At 37.5% G+C, this 21,375-nt stretch overlaps 1 protein-coding gene across 1 annotated transcript in view; it reads left to right on the forward strand.

Moving 5' to 3' along the window:
- The window catches only part of ATP2A3 (ATPase sarcoplasmic/endoplasmic reticulum Ca2+ transporting 3), a 212,087-nt gene extending 197,652 nt beyond the window's left edge, over positions 1–14,435 (forward strand). The window contains exons 19-22 of the mRNA XM_063457430.1: positions 6,916–7,033; positions 7,499–7,616; positions 10,053–10,128; positions 13,977–14,435. Coding sequence (XP_063313500.1) covers positions 6,916–7,033; positions 7,499–7,616; positions 10,053–10,128; positions 13,977–14,022 — 358 coding nt within the window. The 3' untranslated portion in view covers positions 14,023–14,435. The remainder of the gene's footprint in view (positions 1–6,915; positions 7,034–7,498; positions 7,617–10,052; positions 10,129–13,976) is intronic.
- The last annotated feature ends 6,940 nt before the right edge of the window (positions 14,436–21,375 follow it).

Genomic DNA, 21,375 nt, shown 5'->3' on the forward strand with positions numbered 1-21,375 from the left:
ACCACTCCCTTGCCCTTTTGATCACAGCGTGCAGTTATCAGTATAGTGATCACAGTATTTAACTTTATTTATGTTTTTACCCTCAAGGGTTAATTTAAAAAAAATAATAATTTTTTTTTTTTTTAACCCTTAGTGGTTAATTGTAATCAATTTGTTTTATTAATTCTACGTTTATTCTTTAGTTAGCTGGAGTGGGTGGATTTGTTAGGCTAGTTAGGGACAAAAAGTAAAAAAAAAAAAAAAAAAGTTTTGACAATGTCTAGAAGGTTCACTGCTGAGGAGGTCTATGATATTTTAGCAGCCGACTCTGACTCCACAGACACTGCCTCTGAGAGTGGTGATGACTCTTTGCCAGATACTGCAGGGTGCAGGGCCCTCTGTTGTAAGCGCTGAGTCCCCTGTCGTGGCTCATGGGCCTGGTGACTGGGAACCCCCTAGCGATTTTTTTTACGCCTGACATCCCAGAGTTTACTGGCACTCCTGGAACCACAGTGCACTGGATTTCATGCAGCTATACTTGGGGGATGATATTTTAGGGGAGATCGTCACCCAGACCAACATTTATGCTGAACAGTATCTGACACTTAATGATCAGAGTCTCATCGCCAGGAAAGGGAGTTGGTACCCCATCAGTGTACCAGAATTGACAACAATTCTGGGCACTGACTATGCTAATGGGCATTATTTAAAAGCCCAGCATCGATATGTACTGGTCCAAAAATCCTGTATGCAGCACCCCTATTTTCTCCCAGACTATGAATAGGCCCAGATATGAAGCAATACTTAACTTTTTACACTTCAGCAACAATTCAAAGTGCCCCCCAAGAGATAACGCTCTGTACCATAACCTCTATAAGATTTGCCCCCTAATTTCCCACTTCAACAGAAAATTTGTCTCAATTTACACCCCACAGAAAAAATTTGTATAGATGAGTCTTTAATGAAATACAAGGGCAGACTGGGGTTTAAGCAATATATCCCGGCCTAAAGATCCAGGCATGGGATAAAGTTATATAAACTTTGAGAAAGTGATAGTGGCTATGTTTACAGCTTCCATGTTTACGAAGGTAAAGACAGCCACTTGGATCCCCCAGGTTGCCCGGATATCATTGGGACTAGTGGGAAAATTGTATGGGATCTAATTATTCCATTGCTAAACAAGGGGTATCATTTATACATAAAAAAACTTCTACAACAGCATGCCTCTTCTTAGGATGCTTTATTGCTTTGAAACTGTGGCCTGCACTATCCGAAAAAACATGTGCCGGTTTCCCAAAAGCCCTTGCACAAAAAAAGCTCAAGAGGGGTGAAACAGCTGCTCTCTGCCAGGACGAACTGCTGACTCTAAAATTTAAAGATAAAAAGGAGGTGTTCATGCTAACATCCATGCATAGTGAGCACACTCCGAGGGTCGCAGTTCGTGGCAGATAAGAAACTAGTTGGGTGACAGTCAGCATTAGGCAGTACAACAAGCATATGGGGGGAGTTGACCTGTCCGACCAACTGCTGCATCCATATTTAATACTGAGGAAGACCAGGGCATGGTACAAAAAGCTTCGCATTTACCTTATGCAAATGGCTACACACATTGCCTTGATTCTATACAAAAAGGCAAATGCTGAAATTAAATCCACATTTCTGGATTTTCAGTTTCAGCTGATTTCTGGGCTGCTCACTGAGTGCCACAGTGGGGAACCATCAGCCGGGCCTAGCAGCAGAAGGGTTGAGACAGGTCACTTCTGTTTCCGCATACCTCCAACCCCCAAAAAGAAGACACCCCAGAAAAAGTACAGGTTGTGCTACCAGAGGGGCATAAGAACGGAAACCATTTTTTACTGCCCTGATTGCTCCTCTTAGCCCGGCCTTTGTTTTGGCAACGGTTTCAAATTTTTTTCACACGCAGGGCGAATAAGTTGCTGCAATTCTGACCTCCTACTCTGATTATTTTATTATTTTTATATTTCTAATTTTATTTAGTTAATTAGGGAAATTGGGGATTTTAGTGTTACGCTAGGGGTGAAAAGATTAAAAAATAGAAAACAAAATAATTTATAACATTATATAGTTAAAGTTTTTGTGTACAAAGTTTATAGCAGTTTGAAACTGAACTCTGAAACTGCTATGTTTACAGCAGGCAGGGTTAACCCTGGAGGGACCTGGCACCCAGACCACTTCATTGAGTGAAGTCTGGGTGACTATGGTGTCCCTTTAAGCTGAATTGCAACATGCTCTAGAGATATAAGAAACTGCATAACATAGTATAGAGAATTTGATACAGTTTTAATGTTCTAGTAACTGCATCTAACATTTTAGCCAAGTTTAGTAGTTTATCAAGATTCTTCTTTGTCTTATTATGTTTACACACTAAAACACACACACAGATGGAGTTTATTCACTAAATATCTAATTGTTGCACATTGAAAAACAAATTGCAAAATGTAAGATAAAATAGCAAAACTGTAACTATAGCTGCACTGGATATTTTTTTTACATCAGCTATTTAGCCTATATTTTTCTCAATCTTCTTCTTTTTGGTTTTTAATAAATAAAGCGTTAATCATTCGGAAAAAGATGGCCTGTTCACATGAAATGTTAAGCAGATAATTTTCTGGGGCATAATCTTTCACTTTCTTGTGAACGCAAGTTATCTCTAATAATCTTATAACATTTATTTTACCATTTAAGGATTGTTTTAACTCATGTTACTGACGTACACATGTAATGAAAAGGAAGTCAAGTGAGGAAAATATTTCTCGCTACATAAATTTTAATCCGGCTTTTTTTTTTTTATTACATGGGAAAATATATCCAGACCTCTACGCAAATAAAACCAATGTATTTAATTAGGTACAATGCATGTTAAAGATCATGGAATCCTGAAGGAAACAAAATAGCTTTTTTAATTATTAATTCGCAAAATTGCATAAACACAGCAATTATTTTTCTGTCCCAACATGCATTGCAGAATATAAAGAAGACGTTTCCTACAGGCATAGAAATATAATACAGAAGATGAAGTCATGTAGAAAATGGGTAGATTCAAGCAGACTCCTTTTCTATACTTAATATTTATTAACATACCAGTTGAGTTATTTGAAATCCGGATTATGCGTCTTTAAATATTACTCATTATTCACTTGCACTTATGTCTTTCACTTCCCTAAAAGAAAAGAATCACTCCAAACGCACAAAGCACTTTAGCTCGCTAAAGTGCTTAGTGTGGCTGCAATCTGTAAGATTTATTTATCTTTTTTAAAATCGGATTAGGAAAGTGACAATTTCAATAGAAATCACTTTTTTTTTTTTAATGTGCAATGCAACACCTCCCTGCGGCAGCCAGAGAGGCTTTTTCCATTTCCATTAGCTCCACAGAATAGTACAACTCATTGAGAAGTCTGTCAATTGTAAGCCATGTGAAAGCACTCAATATGAGGCCTCAGCTTCCAGCACAGACTAAAAGACTGTGTTAGGGATAAAGAAGATCTGCAGCTTTTGCATTCTATTTTTTATATACAGCTACACCTCACTAACAAGGCCTAAGGAAGGCCAAAAAGATAACCCAGGATTACTGCACCTTCTCTAGTTCTCTGTTTTTGTTGCATATTTTAAATATACCCCAAAAAACCACATGCAAAACAAAATATGTTTTCTTTGAGGGTTTATCTGCATCAACGGTGATTTTCTTTTTTTGGTCTAGTGTTTTTTTGTTTTTTTTAATAAATATGTATATGTGAGGTGTGAAAAAATAAATGTTGAAATTAAGTTACTAAAGGGGTGAAAAAGGTTGGCTTTCAACCTCTTTATCATGCAACATGGAGCTTCTATTTTAGCTACCGTTCAACCACTGTTTTAAGCTCTGTCCTTTGCACCTGACAGTCAGAATATTAAGTGAAAAAAAGATGTAGAACGTACTTCAGGTTTCACTGTGCAAACGTGACAACAGTGGTTGTTTATTGAGGAGCAAAAAGCATACAGAATTTTACGGTGCCAAAACCCTTTCTCAGTGTAGCATGCTTTCAGACGGACAAAGTATTATTCACCCACATATATGCACAGAAAGTTACATTCCTCCATCTGCTAAACAAGTCTATTTCTAGTTTACTAAGGTCCGTATCAAAGTTCTTGAAACAGTGGTCAATAGTGCCCTGGCCAACATTTCCAAGACTCAACATGCTTTTCTAAAAAACAAATTTCCTTCCACACTGGTGTTTTATACACTTCCCAAAATGGATGAGCATCTGCTTGTCTGCAAGTGCGACCCATTGTCAGAGTGGCTGACTCAATTTTCCAGCTATGAACTGTTTCCATAGACCTGTTGTTCCTGCAGCTCTGACTGCCTAATTAGAGATACAGTTTTTCTCTGCATGGTCCAACTCCTTCACAGTGTAATATATGCTGTGTGTAGAGTGAAGACATCATATATTGGTAGGCTTTCTCAATAGGCTTCACATATCACGGTATCAGGATTATTCACCAGAGTGAGAATTGTCAGGGAGTCAAAGTGAATCTCAAATTGAAGGCCAACATGGCTGAACCGGAAGCATAATTGATGTCGATTTTTCCAGTTCAGTTGTTTTTGCCTTAAATTTGAATTCACTTTGACTTCCCAAACATTCTCACTTTCGTGAATATCCCTGGGCGAGGGACCTTTTGTCTGTATATGTGTCAGGGTACCTGTTGTCTCTACCTCGGAGGAGGTGAGACACTTAGACGTCCGTCCTCTCAGGGGGGCTGACTCACCCGATCCTCGCAGTCCTCCCGGCCGTTTACACGCCAGCCGTGATTGCTCTGCCTCCTTTTATGACGCGGCGCTCAGTAGCCGACGTCATGACGACAATCACGTTCCGACCTGTCAATCAAGTCCCGAGCAACGAATCAGGACTATTTTAAATATACCCCAAAAAACCACATGCAAAACAAAATATGTTTTCTTTGAGGGTTTATCTGCATCAACGGTGATTTTCTTTTTTTGGTCTAGTGTTTTTTTTTTTTTTTTAATAAATATGTATATGTGAGGTGTGAAAAAATAAATGTTGAAATTAAGTTACTAAAGGGGTGAAAAAGGTTGGCTTTCAACCTCTTTATCATGCAACATGGAGCTTCTATTTTAGCTACCGTTCAACCACTGTTTTAAGCTCTGTCCTTTGCACCTGACAGTCAGAATATTAAGTGAAAAAAAGATGTAGAACGTACTTCAGGTTTCACTGTGCAAACGTGACAACAGTGGTTGTTTATTGAGGAGCAAAAAGCATACAGAATTTTACGGTGCCAAAACCCTTTCTCAGTGTAGCATGCTTTCAGACGGACAAAGTATTATTCACCCACATATATGCACAGAAAGTTACATTCCTCCATCTGCTAAACAAGTCTATTTCTAGTTTACTAAGGTCCGTATCAAAGTTCTTGAAACAGTGGTCAATAGTGCCCTGGCCAACATTTCCAAGACTCAACATGCTTTTCTAAAAAACAAATTTCCTTCCACACTGGTGTTTTATACACTTCCCAAAATGGATGAGCATCTGCTTGTCTGCAAGTGCGACCCATTGTCAGAGTGGCTGACTCAATTTTCCAGCTATGAACTGTTTCCATAGACCTGTTGTTCCTGCAGCTCTGACTGCCTAATTAGAGATACAGTTTTTCTCTGCATGGTCCAACTCCTTCACAGTGTAATATATGCTGTGTGTAGAGTGAAGACATCATATATTGGTAGGCTTTCTCAATAGGCTTCACATATCACAGTATCAGGATTATTCACCAGAGTGAGAATTGTCAGGGAGTCAAAGTGAATCTCAAATTGAAGGCCAACATGGCTGAACCGGAAGCATAATTGATGTCGATTTTTCCAGTTCAGTTGTTTTTGCCTTAAATTTGAATTCACTTTGACTTCCCAAACATTCTCACTTTCGTGAATATCCCTGGGCGAGGGACCTTTTGTCTGTATATGTGTCAGGGTACCTGTTGTCTCTACCTCGGAGGAGGTGAGACACTTAGACGTCCGTCCTCTCAGGGGGGCTGACTCACCCGATCCTCGCAGTCCTCCCGGCCGTTTACACGCCAGCCGTGATTGCTCTGCCTCCTTTTATGACGCGGCGCTCAGTAGCCGATGTCATGACGACAATCACGTTCCGACCTGTCAATCAAGTCCCGAGCAACGAATCAGGACTCGTCGGGGGCGGGATCACCAATTAAAGAGCCAAGGTATAAAATAGGGTTGTGTGTAATGGTTCATTGCCCTGTCGTGGTTCTAGCTAGTCTGGTCACTCAGTGCTCTTATTGTTATTTGTCTTTTTGGTTCTGACTCGGCTTGTATTTTTCTACCCTGCTTACCTCTCTTATCCTTTGGACTCGGCTCGTCTCTCGCTTACCTGCTCTCTCGTTCCCTCGACCTCGGCTTGTCTCTGACCATTCTTTGCTTACTCCTTACGTTAGTCCGGCCATTCTAAGGTCCGGTATACTTACCTAGCTCCTGTTTGTATTCTGCGTGTTGGATCCCTGTCCCGATCCTGACAATATGGAGACCTATTTCACTTCCTTGCAGTTACCACCAATAAATGAGGAGCTTCAGATAGGGTGTGATGTGCTGTTAAATAAGGTGAAGACAACAAGCACCCTCACTATAATAAGAGAAACAGCGATTGTTGGGGAGATCTTGGGAGAAGGCAGAGAGGGCTAGATGGTGGGTTTAGCACTATATGGTCAGGAATCGTGTTTGTGTTCCTGACCCTATAGAGTTCTTTTAACACTTATTTTGCTGGTTACAGGGCTGACATAAGTGCCTAAAGTAAGCTTCCTTGCTGGAGGTTGTCCATGAGGGGTTCAACAGGTGTTATTATGAACATAGGAAACTCTTACCACGCATACAAAAAAAAACGTCTTGTCGTTTTTGCTGATTGTCTTTTCATTTAATCTTTGCAGCTTGTCTGAAAATCAGTCATTATTGAGGATGCCTCCATGGCTTAACATCTGGCTTCTTGGTGCTATCATCATGTCAATGGCTTTACACTTCCTGATACTCTATGTGAAACCTATGCCAGTAAGTATATCACAACTCAATTTACTAAAGCTGAGTAGTTGGAGGGTTTGGCATTGTAGTAAATTTACAACAAAAATGCCATTTACTAGCTGACATAACTATCTGTCTGTATTTATTATTATTCAATTCATATTTAACAGCTCAATGCTTTTCTGTATTTTGGAGTCCTGAAGATCACAAACTTTTATTTATATATTCAATTGAACTAAAACTCCCAGACACTCTTTCCATAGCCATAAATCACTGCTTAAAAACAGAGGCATATCAATACTATAGTTAAGTAAGCATGATTGGCAGAGTCATTTCTTGGTTTGGTGCACACTCACTGAGATTTTGCATCAAATGCATGACCTTTAAATGTTCTCTTTTATGTTTTTTTTACATTTTTTTTTATTTTTTTTTGCCTATACTTGTTCATAAATTATCTTCATAATCAATAAAACCTGTGTATTTTAATTCACACAGCTAATTTTTCAAGTGATTCCTCTGAACTGCACACAGTGGATGGTAGTTCTGAAGATTTCCTTACCTGTTATCCTGCTTGATGAAGGGCTCAAATACATCTCAAGACATCATCTAGAAGGTAATGTCAACTCATGTTTCTGGATATGCGATTACTTTTCATTCATTTTTTTTTCTCAAGACACTTTGACTCTGAATTGCATTTGTCTTCTTTTAACAAAGCTTGTAGATTTACCAGATTGAAATTTGAAATCTGGGCCAGCATGATATGTAGCACGTACCAATAATGACTGCTGTATTTTACTACATTCGCAAGTATGCTCCAAAAATTATAATTGTTATGGTTCTGCTCCATTTTCAATTTGACTATATATAAAGTAGCCAAATGGTGACTGAATTTATTTGGGCCAACCTCCTAACAAATAAAGTAATGCACTCAAAATTATGTGAAATTTCCTCCTAGTATACGGTTATGATGGTCATTAATAGATTAGAAATGGTCAGGTAGTTGTATATATGTTCACAAGAGTTTATTTCAAAATTTAAATTGTTAAATTCTTCTTACTGGAGCATGCCTGTCCTCTGAACTGAGAGATTTGAAAGTTGTGGACAAGTTTGCGAATCAGAATAACTATAACGCCGGTGTAAAAGAAAATAAATGCAATTTGTAGAAATTTGGTGTCAACTGGAATCAAAAGTACAGAGGTTTGTACGTTTATTGGATAACGTTAATCAAATATCACTTGCAGGCACTAGATGTTTTACTACAATTCTTTGCCCCCCAAATCTGTTTAAAACCAAAAGTTACATTTGAATAATAACTTTAGTGACTTTCCTGAAGAACACAAAGAGGAAAAAATGACAGAACCAGTTAGATTTCTATATTCCATTTTTGCATTGATTGACAATAATTGACATATGGGGGGGGGCAATTCACATTTTATACATAACTTGCAACGATGTCTTCTCATCCAAGTGTTCTGGTAACATGTTTTCTGCTTAGGCTCCTGAATGTTTTGGTGTACCACTATGGTCATTTTGTGGAATAGGTTTTGACACAGTCTCAAAGCATTGTATATGGTCAGTGGATCCTCACATCTCCTTGCTCCTTTTTCAGTGATTTACATTTTTCTAAACCCTTTGAGTATGAGTGGTATGCCCAACACATTGCATATCAATGTAATGGATCTATTTCTGGCACTCAAGAGCTAGTTATGACTGAAGAAAGACAGGATGCTCTCCAGTGCCAGGAAAACATATTTGTTTTCCTGGCACTGCAGGACCCTACAGTGTCCCTCACCCTCCCACCCCACATCCCAAGTTGGTGAGGGGGTTGAACCCCTACAGTGACTTACCGGAGTTCAGCGCCGATGTCCCTCGGTGCTGGGTCAGGCTCCGCCTACTCTCCTGATGTCGGCGGGGGAGACCTAATGCGCATGCAATAATTACACTTGAAGGGGTAAGGGTGGTGGGAGTTGGCACCCAGACCACTTCAATGGGCAGAAGTGGTTTGGGTGCCTGGAGTGTCCCTTTAACTAGAACCACAAAATTACCTGATCTCTGCTTCTTTTTATTTTTTGCTTAACATGTCTGTTACACACACACAGATTACTTCAGTAATATGTTTTGGAGTCTGATTAATGTGTAGCAGCTTATATCTCTTGCTGACTATTGTTTTGCAGCTGAGGCTAAAGAATATCTTATTTGTATTTGTGTACCATGAAGCCTATATTTTTTTTGTATATATATATATATATATATATATATAAAACACAGGCATTCATGTTATTTGATGTGTTTTAGTTACTATGCAACTTGTGGTACTCTCTGTAACTAGCCTTCAAAAAAATACAGAATGAGGAAATATTATAGGATCGTCCTCCTGTATACAAAATACAATAAACAAGATGAAGTTTAATGATTTTTGTATTTCTGTACCTCAATCTATTTATATGTCCTCTGCTAGAAGCTCGATAATATATAGTAGTTAGCATGTGTCCTACAAGTGACTATTTAAGCTATTATCAGTATTATTGGATATGTTTAGTCAGCACTTCCAACATTCTAGAAAAACAGCTATCCGAGTCACTTGCAATGTAGTATAATTGATCTCCCCCTCTGTTTACAGAGGAGTTTGTTAGCAGCTGCTTTTTTGTTACTTGGACTCTAGGTGGTGGTAGATTCACTTTGAGAATTGGTATAAAGTGAATGCGCTAGTTAGTTTCTGTGTTACTTTGTTTATATAAAAATGCAAAAGACTCATCCATACTTTTCGTATATGTATCCTTCAGCCATGTACATGCACCCTGGATTAAATAGTTTTTGAAAACAGACAGTTAGTTAGTTTATACGGTCTTCCATGCTGCACTTCCTACACAGTGAAGTGGCATCTTCAGATTCACAAGCCATCAATTTAAACACTATCTGACCCAATATACATGTATAAGACTGTCCGTTTATATACATTTAATGCCATACATTTTCTACAGTAGTTTTTTGATTATCCATATGGATATTGTATGAATGAATGTATGTTTTTGTTTTTTTAAATATCAAGGTCTACTCAAGACAGTTGAACAGTCGTGGAATGGGACAACTCCAGCAAAGCCCTACAGAAATCAAGACCATACTGTGTAAGTACTTGAATTTTTTAATATTCATTTTTCAAACATGAGTAAGCACATACACTTAATGTACACTTAAAGTCCAAGTGTTTACCTAGCAAAATGCCACTCTGTGCCAATCAGCATCTACTCATAGAGATTTATTGAATCAATGCATATCTAAGGGCAAGTTCAGAACCTCCATGCAGAGTGTGGATATGCTGAACGTCATTGCTGCAGAGACCAAGGCAGTCTGACTGCCAATGGTGGTGTACCTAGGCAGTAATGTAAACACTGCCATTTCTTGAAAAGGCAGTGTTGACATTAAAAAACCTGCATGGACATACTATACTCACCAGAACAACTACATTAAAGGACCACTCTAGGCACCCAGACCACTTCAGCTTAATGAAGTGGTCTGGGTGCCAGGTCCAGCTAGGGTTAACTAATTGTTTTATAAACATAGCAGTTTCAGAGAAACTGCTATGTTTATCAATTAGTTAAGCCTTCCCCCTAATTCTCTAGTGGCTGTCTCATTGACAGCCGCTAGAGGCGCTTGCGTGATTCTCACTGTGAAAATCACAGTGAGAGCACGCAAGCGTCCATAGGAAAGCATTATGAATGCTTTCCTATGTGACCGGCTGAATGCGCGCGCAGCTATTGCCGCGCGTGCGCATTCAGCCGACGGGGAGGAACGGAGGCGGAGAGGAGGAGGAGAGCTCCCCGCCCAGCGCTGGAAAAAGGTAAGTTTTTACCCCTTTCCCCTTTCCAGAGCCGGGCGGGAGTGGGTCCCTGAGGGTGGGGGCACCCTCAGGGCACTCTAGTGCCAGGAAAACGAGTATGCTTTCCTGGCACTAGAGTGGTCCTTTAAGCTGTAGTTGTTTTGGTGACTATAATGTCCCTTAAAGTTTTTATAAGCTCTATCCAAGGTGAAGGGGCTGAGGTGGCTGTCGCATTTAAGGGGAGCTATGTACAGTGAGCAGATAACTTTCCATTGAGTTGTCAGGACAGAAGCCAAATTAAATGTATGGTATCATAAAGTGTAAACAGGTGAAGATAGATAATTGACTGTTGACAACACATTCAGTCTAGGCACTTGTAGAGGATAGAGATGGTTCAAATGTATCAGTAGTTTATAACTAAGATTTCAGAGTGCTGCAGTTCTAGATAAAATTGGTTTAGGCTTTAAGATATAAACTGCTTTTATTGGGTAGGTGTGGTGTTTATTCTTAAGTATTCACACAGAGATAATGTGTACATAGCTCTCAGTATCCAATATAATAGATATTGCATGTCTTGGATGCTGCTCTGCCTGAACATGCTTAGAACTACTCATATTTATTTGCTTTTTTGAATCTAGAGTACAACTATATTCCCAATATACTTAAGTCTATTTAATTCTACAACACAGTGCATAAGCCATTAGAAAACGTACTACTGACATGAAATTAGTAGTAAATAGATATTTCCCATGCAGTCTCACTCCTCAATTCTCTGCCATTTAGGAGTTATATAACTTTTGTTTCTGTCCATGCAGCTCTAGCCACACCTCCCCTGGCTGTAACTGACACAGCCTACATCAAAACAAAATTGTGTCAATTTCAATTCGATGTTAAGTTGCTTTAGAAGTTTTTATCTCCTGCTTTGTAGAGTCAAGGAGGTATGGCTAGGACTTCTTAAACTATGTAATACAAATCCTAAATGGCAGAGAATTGAGACTGCAGGGGCATGATCTATACACCCAAACTCCTTTACTGCTAAAATTGTTTTAGTGAATATTTTGTTCCTTTAAATATCTTTTGTTTATAGTGAAATATCTGAGACATTGAATTACTTTAAAAAAATTCATTAGGCACAATTTTACAATCCGATATTTCTAAATGGTTTCCTTGTATTCAGAATCTGACATCATTCTGTATACTAAGCACAATGTGTCAGAATTCCAGAAGACATATTGATCATCACTCCTCCCACATTCTTGCCAATAGAAGGCTGGCTTTTTAACATAATTCACCCACAGCTATGTCTATTATCAATGTAAGATACACAATTATGACACTGCCATGGAGCACTACTTTTTCCGTTGTCCTGAGAACTGCAGACATAATTCTTCAAGATTAAGTACTTGATCTGCAGCAAAGCTATGTGTTTTTAGTAACCTAAAATGGCAATAGATGCCAGCATGACTATAAATACACCAATATGGTATCTATGCTGCATGGCTGGGTGCAGCTACAATGTAGCATGTTCTCTCCATAGGTTTCAGGTACAGAGTGAAAATCTAATTTTCCAACTGACTACCTGAAGATGAATACATCTGCCCTATATCATATAAAATATATATTCATATTTATATGTATATTGCACTTTTTTAAAACTAAATGTCTTGCTTGGGATTTGTATATTCCAAAGTAAACCCAAAGGATTTCCTTTTTCCTGTCTCTTGTGACTTCAAATTAAATAGTAATAACTGCCAGATATGGTAATTATGATCACACAGTTAAATATATAATATTTTCTATAAGAAAAAAAAACCCTTTGCTGTGGAATTGGTTAAGAAAAAGGTTTTACTTTGATAAATGTACTAAAACATCATATTGGTTTACACAGTGATTGCACAGTGACACTCTAAATATCATAACCAATATAGCTTAATTCTACAGCAGTGAAGCCTAGATGCTATCCTTAAAGGACCACTCTAGGCACCCAGACCACTTCAGCTTAATGAAGTGGTCTGGGTGCCAGGTCCAGCTAGCTTTTACCCTTTTTTTTATAAACATAGCAGTTTCAGAGAAACTGCTATGTTTATTCTGAGGGTTAAGCCAGCCTCCAGAGCCTCTAGTGGCTGTCTCACTGACAGCCGCTAGAGGCGCTTGCGTGCTTCTCACTGTGAAAATCACAGTGAGTGCACGCAAGCGTCCATAGGAAAGCATTATGAATGCTTTCCTATGCGACCGGCTGAATGCGAGCGCGGCTCCTGCCGCGCATGCGCATTCAGCCGATGACGTCGCGAGGAAGAAGAGGAGGAGGAGTAGAGCTCCCCGCCCGGCGCTGGAGAAAGAGGTAAGTTTAACCCCTTCCTCCCCCCAGAGCCCGGCGGGAGTGGGTCCCTGAGGGTGGGGGCACCCTCAGGGCACTCTAGTGCCAGGAAAACGAGTATGTTTTCCTGGCACTAGAGTGGTCCTTTAATTTTGTGTTCAAGCATTTTGGATATAAAAGATACACATAGTACAGCCATCTGCACCCACACATAAGGTGAAAGTGAATCCTATGTTTACAGCTGTCCAACTGTGGATGACAGTAATGAACTGTGATCACTGAGCTCGTCATCCAGTACTTATAACCCTCATTGCAGTCCAAGTTTGGATGAGTTTAGTTAAAAAGTTCAGGACTACAAATGGGCAGAGATGTGGGTAAACTGGTTGAAAATGGTGTGACAAAAATGAGAGGGACTACACCGAATGTCTCCATGCACCATAACCACTACAGCAAACTTGTTAGAATACTGTGTTCATGTATTCTGATATATTAACTTTTATGTATGTATATGCCAGTAAGTAGTGCTGTTTTTAGATGTTGCTGTTCACAGGTTTATATGGTATCTTCTTGTTTGTCAGAATAAAACTGCATGGTCTTCTGCAGCCATGTGTGGAGATAGGACTGTGTGCACACTTTATTTCTGTGTAACTTTTCAGAATATCTAACAAAACTGAAATGATTATGATGCCCTTTTAACATAATAAACATATTCAATTTCTAATGACGTGCCTTCCTACCTTTAATTGTTTGGATATTTATGTAAATGGTTGTTGTTAATTTCAGAAAAACTAATAGCAATATCCATATCCCAAATTTTAACTCTGTTTTTGCTTTTTTAGGAGGAAAAGATTTCCACAACACTCTGACAACAACATTTCAAAGTAAAACAAAAAGCTTATGAGTTTATACTAAAGTGAAGTCTATTGCTTGTTGGAAATTCTGAATAGGACAGCAGGACTTGCATATCTCCCATCAGACATATGCGGATGAAATATATATATAAAACAAAACAAAAAACGGAAAAGAAAAAAATTATCTTATTTGTTTGTAGCTTTTTTTTCTGTACATACAGGTGCAATAACTGGACAGCTGAATTGTGGTTTGGGGATCTCAATTATTACTAATTGTAAATGGGTTATTTAGATTTTAATCTACAAGCTCTTGAAAATCCAGTACCCTTTAATGTAAAATGCCCAGGTAACATGGAAAGATATAACTCTCTTATCTGTGCTGACAGACACATGAAATTCCAAAACTAATGGGTACTCATTAACAGTGAGAGACTGTTTGTGCTGTAGAGTGTATGTAGGCAAGTTTTATGAAATATTGTATTTTACTTATTTCACTTTTCCCTTCTTTGACAAGATTTTTTCCCAAACTCATCACATGCCATTGCTAATGTGAAAACACTGAGAAACAAGTTCTCTGGGTTGTTTCTGCTACATTGTAGATTTGAAACTGATCAATTGTGACATAAGCTATCATCTAGATTTATTTATGTTGCTGTACCCTTCAAGTTGAGAGCATGTCTGTCTACAAAGGCCTACAGGGGTCAACATTCAGTACTTTTTTTATCCATTTGAAAATATTCCATCAGTTTTATTTTTCTATACATGCAATTTCAGATTTTGAAAACAGGGTCCTGCGTGCCAAAGTAACCTGGTGAATCACCAAGTTTTTCAAGTTAGGGCAAATACAATTTTATATTTAAAAACAAAATAAATTGTATATTCTTCAAAAACAAATGTTTTGTTGATACATTTCCAACAGTTTATTTTAACTAATGGTAATCCATATTTGTGTTTTTGTGACCCTTGTTAAATATACCCCACAAGGCTTTGTCCTGCTTTGTGTAATTAATATATTGTTGATAATAGCGCCAAAATGTCCCTTACATCGTAACCCAGATATTGGTTATACCATTCAGGGGCATGCGAATAGTGTCATTCATTACATTGTATTGCTTAAGGTGATTTAATTGGGTGACAGGCTTGCTGACTCTCAGTGCACCTTGAGACCAAATCATGTGAATATTAACAATGTTTGTTTCCCTCTGGGATTTATGTACATTTCAAACAGGGTTACAGCATGTCAGATCCAGCTGGCCCCCCTAAGCCTGTTGGGATTTTTATTCCTTGTATTTGTCGAATATCAAAAAAGTTAAAGCGAGCTGGTGTATAAAATGTTATCTCCTCGACTTATAAATTGTAAGATCAAGTTCAGTGTGTCTTTGAGTGAGTTTGTAAAATATGAAATATTTTAATTGTACTAATTATGCTAATTGTCCTTTTAAATTCAAGGTGACCTATACATTAGATCTTGACCATAGTTAATTTAAATCCATTTGTTCAATGTGGCTATGTTTGACTGCAGTAACACCCCCTATCCCTTTCTACAAGGGGATTAGAGAAACAGACCTTTATTCATTCGAGCAGATCAGTTTTGTTTATATCTCCAGGGCATAATTCCCACTTCAAACTGCTGTTCCATAGTTTTTGTAAATACTGCAGAAATGAAAAGTCCATTTTGCTACATTGCACATTTTGCTTGAATTGGTTGGGAGAGAGATCCATGCCAAATTATGTAATAGTCCTAAATAAAGACAAGGCTGTATAGTTGCAAAGAGTTGAAGTGGTTCACAAAGCAAATGCAGGGTAGCTTTTGCAGACTCAGTAGGCAGTTAGCACACCGGCATGAACTATTGTTCATTAAGTCTTAACTCCCCTCTCCACACAAACCAGAGGTTATGTAGGAATGGCATCCTATATATTGCCATAATTTTGAGATTTCATCTGCAGCTATACTGTTGTAAAACTGCATATATGGTCTTCACTGATAAGCTCTTCTGTAGAGTTATCCCTTCATCCTGTTCAGAGGTAAATAGCCATGGCACTCTTACCACAGTTAATGCTAACTTCATAATCAAACATTAACCCTTTTCACATAGATAACCAAAGTACTGTGCTATGGAGAGAGTCCATGTAAACTGATGTGTAGGTGGAACAAATCACACGGAGGTTTATTCACTAAACTCCAAATTGTAAATGCCAGCATTTAGGCAAACCTTGCTGATTTGGAAAAATTATTTATATCCGCTATAATCATGGCTTGGCTCTTTTAGCTTACATTTTCCACTCGGATTTTAATTTGCCATGTGGAGTATAGTGAATAAACCATCAAAGTGTACTTTGTTCATTGATACATCAAGCAAAAATTCTTTGTTTTTTTTTCTTTTGAGATTCTATACAGAAGTAATGAACATGTACATTTGATTATTGTTCATGAGACTTTTGTAAGGATTGTGTTACCTTAAACTATTTAGGTGAACATAGAAAATATCAACTTTAATACCAAGACAATACATCCTATTACATAAATAAATAGTAGTCTTCTCTTTCACTCTTTTAGTGATAACAAATATATAGTTAAATGAATAGTGGTCTATCCCAGATTGTTAAGTGATGGAAAATGCTTAGTTGTATAAGATATGTTTGCTCAAAAAAGAGTTTTTAGTGATTTTAGCGGTGTAGTAGGGACATCTGCTTGTAAGATCGAAGCCATAGGTTTACTTAATTTTAAGAAAATATATGCACATGAGACATATATAAAATGTCTATGCATAGTTCATGACTTTGTCATCCTTATTCAACTTTTATTGTTACCAGACCCAAAGGAATGTATACACTTGTTATACTACTGAACAGATTCATTGTACAGAAAAAAAATGCAAGAGATATGTATGTAATTAATAATATATACTGTATTTAAGGAATTCCAGTACTTTAAAAAAAAAAAAAACACACATTTGTTAAAATGGTAACAGGAAACGTTTGACCAAATATTTCTTTGCTATAGACGTGTATTTCTATATTCGCGTAAAATAAAGATTTTGTTATTATATTTGTAAAGGCAGATTTTTAAATTTTTAGAGTGACAAATGTTATTGGTGGGATATTAAAGGATTGCGGTTTTCTTTGAATACATTTACACTGTTCACGTGCATTGATATCACTTTATTGGGAGCGTTACATGTTTCCAGATTGGGGACAGTTTGATAAGGGAACCAATGTAGCAGAATTACTGGCACAATGCACTGAAACTGGTGGTAAAGACATTCTTTTAACCCACATTATTCTTAATCTTTAATGTGCACCGGAAATCCAGTGTGGGCTTTATTGCATTTTTTTTTTAATGTAAATAGTGTAATGTTTTGTAGGAATTGATTTTTGGGGATTTACCCCCCAAAAGTCTTTGTGACTCCAATAATGTCCATGTAGTCTCATGTGTACAATCTTTAACAAGTTTATTATAACATAAGGCTGCTGGTTTTTCAGTATACCACTAAAATATGCTGCATGACATGCCATGTCAAGCCATTCTCTTGCCAGGTAGATTGTATATTGTAAAATCATATTGCCACAACAATGTAACGCCTGCCCTTTTTAAATCTATATTCTGGGTATGTGTGTTTTTGAAATGTTTGTGATTTGTCATCCTATGCACTTTCTAAGGTATCAGAAGTAATCTTGTTGTGTGTATAAAAGCTGGGATTGCATAATCTAAAAACAAGTACAAATATTTCAAAATGTCTAGTTTGATCCTTGACTTGTATTCTTCATGTAGAAATATATATATAAAACATGGTACCCACAGCTTGATTTTTAGTATAATTTAATGGAGGGAGGAAGGACAGGAAGCTATCCAGAACAAATGAGGTGAAGGTTAGGTTAATCTCATCTGTAAGGATGGTTACCATTTTCACAGACAGTACAGGATAGGTGGTTAATGAGAAATATTTAATCCATGGTGGAGGACCATCAATGGGGGTGTATTTTGCCTCAACTGGACAATTAGATCCTGCTACACATGCTCTCACTAAACCATATAGATGCATATGGAGGCTTGTGATGCATTTGATTTTTAGGAAGTATCTATGTGCATGTAGATAATGTAGTGATGATAATACATATAATAGATCAGGGGTGTGTCATAATTCTATCCCAGATTATGGCTGGGATAGTATTATGAAGCCAGTAATCTAAAGGCAGTTATACCTGAATGTCAAGAGGCTTGATTATTACTGTGGCATCCTTACAATTTTCTTTTTTTTAATACCTTTTTATATTATTATTATTATTATTATTATTATTATTATTTAGTTCATAATCTCCTTGCTTGTTAGAGATGTTGTAGCTACTACTGAATTAACAGTACATCATATTTAAGAGCCATTAAGATTGATTTAGCATCTGATTGTTTCACTAAAAAGAAAAATTAATATTTTGCATGGATAAGTTAGATAAAAGACATACAGAATTAAGCCCTGTACTCAAACTTCACTCCTCCTGGGCGGCAGCAATGACTAGAGTACACAGCCCCAATAAATATAATAAAAAACAAATAGAAAGTTAATTGCTCACTATACCAAATCCCTATGCACATTTAAATAATTAGTATCACACCAATAGCAATTCAAGTGTAAGCTCACATGCCACATCAAAGCAAAACCTCTTAGGTGAGTCCTACACTAACAATTCATCTTGCTGCTTTTAGATAAAATGAGTTATACATAATAAAGAGTAGTTTGTTCAAAGCTAACAAAATAAAGTTTTATATAAAAACAATGGATAGATATGTGCAAAATAGCTCACAAATATAAAAAGCTACATCTAAAAAAAGACAAGTTTGAGATAATAAATCAGGGAAGTGAGGGTAAAGCAATATTATAGTATAAGTATAAGAATATTATAATAAGAAAATAGGCTGCTTAGATTTGTTTAGTCAGGGTGGGACAATACCTAAAGGATTAGGACCAAGGGTAACAAGGCAAGTTCGGCTAGCAAGGATAAATGTTTCTCCCTACTGTATCGGTTCTTAATATCTAAGGCACAGCGTAAAAATGGGTCCGCATTGGGCAGAACAGGCCCAATCATATCATTTCTGACTGGACCCAGGAAAACTGCCTTCCTTAATGCAACTGTAACCACTTTAAAACTCAGAATCTGATTAAATGATTTTGCTAATTTGTTTTGTTATATTCCAATTAAAGAAAACAAGGGGCAAGCTAATAGAGCTAGGGTCAAAAAGATAGAAAATAACCACTTCGGTATAGTGTATATCAGCTTCAAACATGGTTTGTGGCTTTGTTTTTTGCTTTTAACAGCTTCCTGAGCTATAGATTGTGGAGTGATCAGTTAGCAGTTATATGATGTGACTCTGCAGTGGAATCATTCATCTGGCTGAAAATGTTTTTATTTTTTATTCTGCACACTTGTGAGGGCAATAGACTTTAGAACAACACTCCAAGCATCATAACCACTACAGCCTGCTGTAACCGCTATGGTGCCTTGGTGCCCTCCAAGGTTAAGTAGTCAAATGCTTTGAGAATTGTTAGCTCACTTAACTGGGGTCCACTGGGTGCAGATCACATTCACACTAAGATAAGACCAGCACCGCAGAGTGTCGCTTATTGGCTGAGAGGACTTAGGGTTTAGCTTAATTGAGCTAATGGCAGCTTCTTGCCTGGCAGACCTCAGGTATAAAATGATTTGACTACTTATCCTGTGACAGCACCAGGGCACTCCTGGCACAATAACCACTACAACAGTCTCTAATGGTTATGGTGCTTGGAGTATTGCTGTACTCGTAATGGAAAAGTAAATTGAGAGTTAAAGTCCCTAGTCACTGACCCTGGTACCCTGTAAATGTACAGTATGATGTATCGCGTTACGGTGCATAGGTAAAACCAAGCACAAGCAATCACTGATCGTATCATTTTTTCATATTATTTTTTTTCTTTCTATAGTGGTAATCTGGTACCTTCCACGCTTTAGACATTAATTGCTTCTAGTAGATACTCACCAATGTGTAATACTACAACACCACATACCACAGGTATTAACCCAGATTAAGCATATGAGACCCTGTGGAACCATATTAAACCTATTTTAGTTTCCTTTTTGAATTGTTAGAAGCGAAGTATGACAGGAATGAAGATAAGTTTCAAAAACATTCAGCTGGCATATTATGGGCTAAGGATGGGATTTACCGATCGATCCAAAAGAGTATCCAGACTCATTTTGTGTGTTTTTTTGTCTATATTGAGTTACATTTTGGACAGCAATGTTTCTTACAGCTGGAATGAAATGTGACTCATTACTGCCTTTGGTATGACCTGGGAAATAAATCCATGCAGGAATTAGCCAATGCAGTGATCTAGACCAGTAATGACTAACTTTTTGCACAGCAGCTGTTGTTGACCGTTTCCCATGATGCTTATCCTGCTGAATGAGAATCCTTTCTGACAACAACTGCAGTGCCAAATCATAGCCATGATTGATCGAGACAAAATGCTATCAGAAATGTACTATGAATGCCAACATTCTCTTAATTAACTCAATGCGTACCTTTTTTATTCATGTTTTACAACAGTACATCCTTTAATATATTTGGTTTATAATCCCATAAAATGCATTCTTGGTTCCCCCTTACTCATTATGATGCACCTTCTCATTTCAGAATGTTACAACAGCCATTGTGGTCTAATTTTAATGTTAATGTCTGTAAACTACAATATGTAGCATGTGCCAAACATGCATTGCCTTTGACTTAAAGGGACACTATAGTCACTAAAACAACTTTAGCCCAATAAAACCGTTTTGGTGTATAGATCATGTCGCTGCAGTCTCACTGCTCAATGTTCTGCCATTTCAAAGTTATATCACTTTGTCTATGCAAGCTGCATATACAAAATTATTTGTCACAGCTCCCCGATTACTCTACTTACACAGCCTTCCTAAACACTTTCTATAAAGAGTCATCCAATGTTTACATTTCTTTTATTTCACAGTCTGTTTAATTTGGAATGTCTTATCTCCTGCTCTGTTAATAGATTGCTAGACCCTGCAGGAGCCTTCTGTGCTTGATTAAAGTTAAATTTACAGAGCAGGACATTCAAACTTCTAAAGCAATTTTACATCTTATTAAAATGAAACCATTATTTTTATGCACGCTGTGCTAGTTACAGCCAGGGGAGGTGTGGTTAGGGCTGCATTAACAGAAAAAAAGTGATTTAACTCCTAAATGATATATAATTGAGCAGCGGTACTGCATAATCTATACAAAACTGCTTCATTAATCTAAAGTTGTTCTTGTGCCTGTTGTGTCCCTTTACTGCTTGCACTGGTACTTTGCAATGTCATTGTAATTTTATATTATATCCGTTGTATTGATTTGTGG

This window comes from Pelobates fuscus, chromosome 1 (assembly GCF_036172605.1).
Source record: "Pelobates fuscus isolate aPelFus1 chromosome 1, aPelFus1.pri, whole genome shotgun sequence".
NCBI classification, from domain to species: domain Eukaryota; kingdom Metazoa; phylum Chordata; class Amphibia; order Anura; family Pelobatidae; genus Pelobates; species Pelobates fuscus.